The sequence below is a fragment of the Acanthisitta chloris genome, unplaced genomic scaffold, assembly GCF_000695815.1.
Source record: "Acanthisitta chloris isolate BGI_N310 unplaced genomic scaffold, ASM69581v1 scaffold1680, whole genome shotgun sequence".
Lineage (NCBI taxonomy): Eukaryota > Metazoa > Chordata > Aves > Passeriformes > Acanthisittidae > Acanthisitta > Acanthisitta chloris.
The window spans coordinates 72,867-82,712 of record NW_008652008.1 but is presented as its reverse complement, the minus strand read 5'-3'; the positions used below and the strand labels follow the sequence as shown (position 1 = coordinate 82,712).

General features: G+C 41.7%; 1 protein-coding gene across 1 annotated transcript in view; it reads left to right on the top strand.

The window, feature by feature from the left end:
* Nucleotides 1-9,846, top strand: part of LOC103802787 (integrin alpha-9-like) — a gene marked incomplete at its 5' end in the record, with an annotated part of 85,440 nt that overhangs the window by 36,366 nt on the left and 39,228 nt on the right. Inside the window, 3 exons of the mRNA XM_009075312.1 lie at nucleotides 277-356; nucleotides 3,453-3,542; nucleotides 6,159-6,267. Of these exons, the coding sequence (XP_009073560.1) occupies nucleotides 277-356; nucleotides 3,453-3,542; nucleotides 6,159-6,267 (279 nt within the window). The remainder of the gene's footprint in view (nucleotides 1-276; nucleotides 357-3,452; nucleotides 3,543-6,158; nucleotides 6,268-9,846) is intronic.

Genomic DNA, 9,846 nt, shown 5'->3' with positions numbered 1-9,846 from the left:
TTTCCCAGGCAGATGATCTCCTCAAAAAATATCTTCAAATGGCAGTTCTAGTAAAGGCCTCTTTTTAATAAAGGAAAAACTAAACTCTCTTGTATTCGAACAGAGAAACAATTGCTAAGACTGAAAAGCTAATCTGCAGAAGAGGAAACTCTCTTACGTGTATCAAAATATTCTACTTTTGTGCAACTAGGCCAATAAAATATATATGAAGTTTCAGAACAAATACATTTTGAAACAATACGTGGTGTCTCTAAATATTGCTTTTTCTTTGTGCAGTATGAGTTCAGTGTGATCTTTGACACGAGCCACTTGTCTGGGCAGGAAGAAACGCTTACATTCCTTGTCACTGCCCAAAGGTAAGGAGACCTTTATACATCTGGATAACTTGGATATTCTTTGTTGCATGAAGTGTGCATTACATATGCTTGACATTTGTGTAATATTAATTGTAGATGCATATAGGTGTAGTAAATTAGGTTAAATTACTGGAGCTAAATGCATGCATTTTGGTGACACAGAGGATCCATGTGTTGAAGCTTCCTGAAAAATCAGGTAGGATGATACTCAGGGTTTTTTGCCAGGCAGCTGCAATTCTGAAGGAACATTCTGTATTCTCTCAGTCGAAACGCTCCTGTGTTTCTGTGGCCATCTCTTTGAGCCCTGTAACAAGCTCAGCTCCGTTGTTGATGATCAGCACCAGACACACCCATTTGTTCCAGCATTTGAGTGTAATAAACATGCTTGGATGCAAACCAAAGAAGATAAATGCTTTAATCAGATGGTCGGGGAGTCTCACTGACAGGCTCCAAAGCTGCATGTCTTTTTTTACCTCCTCTGGATCATCAGTGAGCTATGACAGACTGCAGAAAACATGTGAATAGGATACTTCCCCAGGGCACTTGGAGTAGGCACTGAAGTAGAGTATGCATGCATTGGCATTTTATCTTGAGCAGAATAAAAGGTGTGATACATGCCCTGTACCTCCTAAGATAATATGCCACAAAGAAGCAATCTCCATGGGTGATTCATTCACAGGCACTGTCAAGGTGTGTGTGGGAGCCAGTGATAGTACAACTGCATTAACCTGGGTCGTGAACTTCTAATTTGACTTTGGTTGCTGCTGGGTGTGTGGCTGCTCCCTGCCTTCACTTATCGTGTGAGTGAATCAGCTTCATACCCTTCCATGTCAAAATCAGGATCTCCAGCCTGAATTCTCCTCTCCAGTTGGATGACCCCTCTCCAAATGGCTGCAGATGAGAGATACAGTGTAGCAGCTGCTGGGTGACTACTCTCATAAGGCATTGTCCTCCCCTGCATTAACAGCTGTAGATGGGAACAAGATTCTGCAGAACGTGGGGGTGGTATGAAGCACTGAAAGTGAGACCTCGTGTCAGAGAGGCAAGGTCATGTCTTGCACGTTAGGGAAGTTTATTCCCCATTAAGAGAATTCCATCATGTGTTCGGATGACCCTGATGCTTCTCGATTGGAGAGATACATCAGTATTGGCTAGGTCGGTGAATGCCAGCTAGTGCAAAGATGGGTCAGCAGTGCTTTAAATTTACCAGACAGTGTTTTCCAGGTTGTACTCCCATTTCCCTGCTTGGCTAGCACAGCACTTTCCTCTGTAATCTCACTCACTGTGCCCTACCAGTGAGAAGTGTTAGTCAGTGCCTTTAGATGTAGCAAAGAAATAAACAGTAATTTGTATGGTGTTGAATATTCAGAGGGGTCAAGAGGATGTTTCTTATTCCAGAAGGATGAACAAGAGGACAGCTATGTTTTGAAGACTTCAGTTGAACCTTGAAAGACCACAGTGCAGACTTCAGTGCTGATTGCCTTAATTTTTTCTGTGACTTTCAGCAATTACTCAGTTCCCTCACTGTCAAATAGGTGTCTTTCGACTACTGCAGAGGTCGGGGGTAAAGGCAGTGGAGGGGAAGTGCCTGTGCTGTGGCCAGACTGCAATCAGTGACAACATTGTTTCCACATAAAACTGAAACTAGTCTGGCAGAATTGACTGGAGGCACAGAAGTTATGTCATACTGTTACGGGAAAGCAAGTATTGCCCTTCAAGTGGCCACTCAAGCCTGTCCCTTGAAGCTGCAAATTTGACAGTAGCATCTGTAACAAGATGCTAGTGGGACAGATCAATTGGAGAAAGAGCTATTGCTTTAGAACTATATATTGCTCCATTTGAAACAGATAAGCACATATCCATGAACCCATATGGACTTCTACTGGCTTATTCTGTTTGCCACCATGGTGTCTCGGTATTTGTGTTGGACCATTTTGGATTCTTCTTTCAATCTGTTCAGAGGAAAACCTTTTATTAAGTAGGTTGGGTTTTATTCCCAGGACTGAAAGTTTGTGGGTTTCTCCATCTGGGCTATAGTTTTATTAGCAGACATGGCCAATGTGTCAGTTGCATAAAGCTGAGACATGTCTATGCATGTATGTAGCCAGCAGACTCTTTTTTTGTAACCTGAGCAACTCATAATCTGAATGGTATCACTTGGGATGTTACTGCCTGCTGTTGCCTCAGTGATACTGTCCTCAAATAAATATGATCGTATCTTTGGTTTTGAGAGTTTGATTTGTGAGCAAATTAAATGAACTGCAAGACAAAAGTGGAAATATATGTAACATATTGTTCTTCTGAGCTGTCACCCACTGAGCAGACTCACCACTAGAATTAGAACAGTTGCAGGTTTGCATGTTGAACATGCATTTCAACAGACCTTGTACATAAGTGTTCACACTGAAGTAAACTGACTGAAATGAGAGATAATTGCTCACTTTTCTGTTTTTTTCTTTCTGCTTTTGACCAGTTGAGACAAGTGCCTTTGGAAATGTAAAGTAGAAGTGTTTTCATTTTGGCAGCTAAGTACAGGAAGAGGCAGGACAGAGGGGATGGAACTGCTGAGAGGTTATGGCCAGTTCAGTATGAAGGTCTCGCCCAAAAAGCTGCTTGCAGTGGCAAGAAATTGGTGCTGTAGTACAGTGCAGGTACATTGAAAGTATTGTTTCAATTTCTGAGTCAAGACTCTCTGTGGGGTTTGTATATCCCTCACAAACTGAGGGATGGTCAGACTAGGAGAAAATGAACCCTTGCATTGGAGTCTAAATGTCCTTGTTTCACTCCACTGTTAATGATGGCTGCAGTAGTGTCCTGCAAAAATTGAATTCACACCTTGCTCCAACATAGGGGTTTTTGTTGTGACCCTGGTCACGCCACAGCCACAGAAGAGCAGCCACAAAAGACATGTTTTATGTGTGTGCCCTCTCCAGGGTGGGTGAACAAATGTAACTCTTAATTGAGGCTTCTTGCGGAACTGACCACTCAAATAGAGAGGCTTGGAGTACAAGGCAGAGAGATGGTAGCTGTGAAACTGTGTGATATATTGAAAAGGCTGTCAGTTTATAGCATGTTTATTTTTCCTTTCTGGCATAGTGGAAACCCAGAACGCAATGAATCTCTGCATGATAATACTCTTACCCTATTGGTGCCCCTGATGCATGAGGTGGACTCGTCAATCAATGGGTAAGTCCCAGTCACCAAACAAAACCAGTAATAATAATAATCCTAACAATGACATCTGAGAGTGTCTTCCAGTGAAAAAATGACTTCTTCTCTTTGTTTACATATAGCTAGACTTGCTTTTTCCTTGTTTCCCAGGCTGGACATCCTTTGGTATCTGGGAATTTTATTCATTCCAACACTGTAGCTCTTTCTCACTCCTTTCTGACTAATGTTATTTGGTTATCATCACATTTATAGTAGGCATTTTAGTGATCATGTTTTAATACATGTGATTCTGTAGATATCATGGACCTTAAAATAATAAAAGTACAAGTAAATCACATCTTGTTCTTTAGGGCATGTCTTTAAGGAAGTGGTTGAGGGTCACCAGGTCAAAGGTTAGGGTCAAATGTTCTGGGATTTTAACAAGCTGGTTGCCTTTCTGTTTAATTTCAATAACAGAATTTGCATTTGCTTCTGTTCGTTCTCCCACTTTCTCTACTCCCTAGTCTGCGAGGCATCTGGCTACCAACTAACTGATGAACATCATTCACCCTTTGACTGAAATACTTGTATAGCACATAACCTTTGTGTCCTCTCTCCAGGGCTGTACCTGTGCGAGTTCCTGCCTTTGTACTTGATGCTCTTCTCTTCCATTTGGCATCACAATCTTAAATCTAGAACAAAAGATTTGTGATCAGTCTCAACAGACAGACTGTCCTTTAGCATAAACAGTGCTGAAGTTGGGAACTGGGGGAATTAGCATTCATGCAGACTGAGAAAGTTGACATGAATTCCTAAACTGGGGAAGCAAAAACTCATCAGCAATATCCCCAGGAGGTCAATGTCCATTTTAGCCACCATCTATGACAACGCCCAGGCAGCTTGGCGTCAGTAGAAGTCAAATATTCTATTGACCAGTATGCTACGTGTGCAGAAAAAAAGTTTGCCTGCACTGATGTGATTTGGCTGAAAAGCTGGTTAAACTCAGGTTCATGGCCTATACTGGCTTTGCCCCATGAAGTTGATTTCCATCTTGTTCCATAGAAATGGAATCCCTTAATTACTGCTACAATATTCAGAATGGGTAAAAGGTATGCTTGAGCCTGCTCAGAAAAATGAAGAGTGCTCAGACCTCACAAAGTGACTAGCAAGGACAAAAGTCTCTATATTGAGAGTACAGTCTCAGCAGCATGTTCTGGAAGTTTTTAAATGCTTTCATTGTTACATTCAATTCTGTACAAATTTAACTGTGTATACCTTGCTTCTTGGTGCCTTGATACAGACTTTTTTTGTTCAGCTTTACAGATATGAATGCTTTCCTCTGTCTTTAGATCACTGTTACCTACAGAATACTGCAGGCCACAAAATAATAAAAATTGGGCTTTTTCTTTCTCTTCAGAATGTACTTTTTTAAAGGACGAGGTCTCTGAATTCGTAAGCCCCACACAAGTCATTATGTGGATTATTTGTTTCTTTCTCATAGACAAGGCTTGGTTAATTCAAGCTTGCAGGAAAGTCCAACTGCCAGAGAAAAATTGGTTTTATTGGAGGGCACAACATTCTCAGGCATGGTAATATTAGTATACTCTTTTTTTGGACAGTGTCTTTTTGTTTTATTAGCTTAATTATCCTATATTTGAATCAAGGAGAGCAAACTGAATTCCTGGCCATAAATAGCACAGAAAGGCTTGTACCATGTTTCTGGCACAACACTGTACATGGGAGGAGTAAATTTATCTCTCACTGCTTCCCCTAGCAATCCCTGACATAGGAGGCGGGCAGGAAAAAAGGAAATGTACCTAAACAGGCTTAAAATCCTGTCTCAAAAAGGTCTGGGTCCAAAGGACAACCTGGGAAGGAAGCAGAGTTTTAGGCAATGGTGAGGACCAAAGTTTGTCTGAAATTACACAGGACCCTTTCCAGACAGTGGAGCAGCCTGAGATTAGAGGGAGGCACAAAGGATGCTTAAAGCACTCCTAGTCCTCTTCTGCAGGATTTCTAGGTACTCTGTTGTGCTTCCAAGTAATTTCTGATGAAATTGTACTGCGTTTTACTTTGTGATAAGATGGTAAGAGTGGTCGAGGAGACAGCCTGTTCCACTGTGGTCGAAAGCAAAGTTATATCCCTCTCTTCTCTCTCCTTTAACCATCTGCTAATCATAAAGGTAGTGAAACTTAGATAATTTATGAAGTGTTTATTCCTGCAATGGTATATAAATCTTAGATAAAATTGAAATGTTACTTTAGGGAATATGTAACTGAAAGTATTCCTATTAGTTACTGTTTCTTCAGATTAACTTGGTAGTGAAATGAGTTCCTGCCTTACACAAACTATGGGACTTGCACAAATCCTCCTTGACAGAGGGCCCTGAAGCAGAGGTTTTGTGATAGGAAAGGAGAAAAAGAGATAAGTAGTCAAAAAAAGTCTGCTTCAATGATGTTATATTAACCCAGGTCAGTTGAGATGCTGCTAGTGTTGCCAAGAGGAAATCAAATTAAAAAAATAGATTAATGTAAAATGGTCCCGTAGAATTTCACACGGCTAGAAAGCAATGTATGCAAACTCAGCTAGACATAAATATATTTAATTTTGCTTACAGACTCAGCTTGCTAAATCTGTGTCTTTATCTTACAGAGAAGTCTTCCCTACTTCATTTTTCTATGGTGATTCTGTGGAAGCATCCAACTTTGTTCAGCTGGAAAACCATGAATGCCTTTTCCAGTCTCTCAACTTCACACTGCAGGTAAAACTCATCCTTATTTTGACTGCCTTCCTGCTTGATCACACATTCTGGTTTTATATTTATTTTATTCTGAGTGTGATATGAGCTTTTGTGCATGATTTTGAATCACAGTCATGGGCAGAATGGAAGCTTCAGACAAGGTTTATCAGGAATACCCTCCTATTGAGTCATGAGGTTCAGAAAAGACTCTCTTACTTTCTAAACTCCTTCTCAGAGAGGAGTCTAGGCGCAGCTGGACTCGGTCAGTGGTTTATGTCTAAAGGTTATACAGGTGTAATTGAGCCTTTATATGACTTGGTCCCACAGGTATAAGAATGACAAAACAAATATATTTACACAAATAACATAAATTATCAATTTAAAGTGATAATGATGATAATGATTAATTTTAGGATTGATTAGTCAGGCTGGCCTCAGCAGTCTTCGACACCAAAAGCAGTGCGACCACCCTTCCCCATCCATCACGGATAATTTTTGCAGAGAGACGGTGTGGCAGTTTGCATGACAGTTTGCATGGCAGGACACAGAGGAAGGATGCAGGATTGCAGAAGGCAGTCTCTGATGACCTAACTGGAAAAGGTCCAGCCATGGTTTCCACTCACTCCAGAGCAACTGTCCAAAGCAACACAGGGACCCAGACAGATCGCACTCACCAGCATGCAGCCGTCCAGGTCTCTGGCTGCTGTGAATGACTAAGCCTGGCAAAGATAGCTAAGGGCAGCAGGGAGGATACATGTGTAAGGTGTGAACAGGTAAGAGATCTACTTAGCATGGTAGCAGAGATGAAGGAAGAAATGAGGATGATATGGAGTATCAGGAAGCAGGAAAAGGACAACCTCCCTTGCTGCAACAGGTGTGCCCTGGTTGATGACTTACAAAACTAGGTGGTAGAGCTGCAGGAGACAGTCAGGAGACTAAGAGACACCAGGTAGTATGGGGAACAAACAAGAACTAGAGATGGGCATGTGCCTGTGTAGATAAGACGTTGTTGGCATCATGGAGACACGGTGGGCTGGCTCCTATGACTGCAACATCGGACTGGAAGGCTTTAGGCTCTTCAGGAAAGACAGGCTAGGGAGACGGGGAGGAGGAGTAGCTCTCTATGTCAGTGAGCAGCCAGAGAGTGTGGAGCTCAGCCTGGGGATGGATGAGGAAATAGTCAAGAGTCTGTGGGTCAAAATTAAGGGTAGGGTTGGGACAAGGGATGTTATAGTGGGGGTCTGCTACAGGCCACCTGATCAGGAGGAGGGTGTGGATGAAGTCCTCTACAGACAGATGAGAATAGCTTCAAGCTTGCAACCCCTGGCCTCATGGGGGATTTCGATAACCCTGATATATGTTGGAGATCCATCTCAAGCTTGACAAGCTTGAGAGGTGGCCAATGCAAACCTCATGAAGTGCAACAAAATGAAGTGCAAGGTCCTACATCTGGGCCATGGCAATCCCAGGCACACCTACAGGTTGGGTGGGGAAGTAATTGAAACCAGCAATGAGGAGAAACATTTGGGAGTGACAGTGGATGAGAAGCTCACCATGAGCTGGCAGTGTGCACTAGCCGCCCAGAAAGCTAATCGAATCCTTGACTGCATCAAAAGGAGTTTGGCCAACAGGACAAAAGAGGTGATTCTCCCCCTCTGCTCTGCTGCCATGAGACCCCACCTGGAATACTGTGTGCAGTTCTGGTGTCCTCGACATAAGGTGGACGTAGAACTGATGGAGCAAGTCCAGGGGAGGGCCACAAAATTGATTAGAGGACTGGAGCATCTCCCCTATGAAGACTGGCTGAGGATGTTGGGACTGTTGAGCCTAGAGAAGAGAAACTATGTGGAGACCTCATAGCAACTTTTCAGTATCTGGAGGGGCCTACAAGGGAGCTGGAGAGGGATTCTTTGTTAGGAACTGCAATGATAGGACAAGGGGTAATGGGTTCAAATTGAAGGAGGGGAAGTTTAGGTTAGATTTTAGAAATAAGTTTTTTACTATAAGGGTGGTGAGACACTGGAACAGGTTGCCCAGGGAAGTGGTGGCTGCCCCAGCCCTGGTGGTGTTTGAAGCCAGGTTGGATGAGGCCTTGAGCATTCTGGTCTAGTGGGGAGGTGTCCCTGCCCATGGCAGGGGGTGTTGGGACTAGATGATCTGTAAGGTCCATTCCAACCCCTAAAATTCTATGATTCTATGATCTCATAGCATCTCAACATTATTCAAGTCTTACCTATATATTACACTTCACATGACAGTTAGATAGGTTCCTGATGTGGCAAAGTATATGGCTGATTTATTATAACAAACTCTTGTGATGGGACCAAAATTACATGTATCTTGCTGCCATGACTGTATCTATTACAAGCCCATCAAATCCTTTTTGACCGCTAGATGGAACTAGGGAATGACAAGTCAAGAAGAGGTAGGTTCATTTATTGTGAAAAAATAGTGTTTCACATTTTTCTCCCTTTCTATTCTCCTATGCACAAATGCCACTCAGCTCACAATAAATAACACATGTCAGACTCCGTGGACAGACTGGTCCAGAGCAGTTTAGACCCCACTGTCATGCAGCGCCCTTAGCTATTTACTAAGGAGTGAGAGCAAGATTTCAGGGCATTAAAGCTTTTGTGTACTAGGCTATTAATTCTTGTGATTCTGATTCTATTCTTGAGGATTTTTAGTTCTTCCTCCCTCCCTTCCCCCAATAGCCAATTATTGTTTAAAACCAGATGAAGAACAGATGCAGTGATGCTTCAGCTAGATTAATATTTTCAATAAAGCAAAGTGATAACAAGTAAGGAAGAGAGAATCTATTTATTAGCAGAGCCACCATTTGTCCGACCCATCCTCTTGTGTCTCATGCACACACTTATAAGTTGCAATATTCATTTTTTTCAATAGAAGTAGAAAATTGTACCATAATGAGTCACAGATCTTCTCTCCAGTAATGTGGTAAACCTCATAACTGTGTGTGTCAGAGAGAAAGGGTAGAGTTTCATAATGGGCAAAGCATGGTTTGTATCACTCTTTTCTAACTTATTTGCCTGCCATTTATTTGACTTCTCCAGATGGAGAAAAGTAATACTTTCTTAACCAAGAAAAAGAGCTTATTTACAAAAATATGGGGCTTTATAGCAGTTTTTCTATATGAAAATCTATACTAGGTCTAATGTTAATAAGGAAACCAATCTATGTTTTTTTGTGGGTTTTTTCTTGAGTGACAAGATGTGCAATGAAAATGCCTTTTCTGCAGTAACTCTTATATCTGATCTCAGTGAGATAATCAAAGTTTTTAAATGTCTAACATGGACCATTATGTTTGTATTTCATGCAGCATTTATCACGCTCCATTGTAGTCATTTTTCTCCCCCTGCTTGGAGCCTCAGAGTTTTTGTGAGGATTTGGCATTGCAAACCGATTCTCTTTATCGGTCAGGCATGTCTTCACATATAAATAGTGTTTGAAGAATGAAAGCCTTTTTTTTAATATTTATCCTTTAAACAATTAAAAACTTATTGCTACATCTTTTGACAGTAGTGTCTCAGTGTGGCTAAATGTTCTAATGGGCTTAATGTTTTTACTGTATGCATTTAT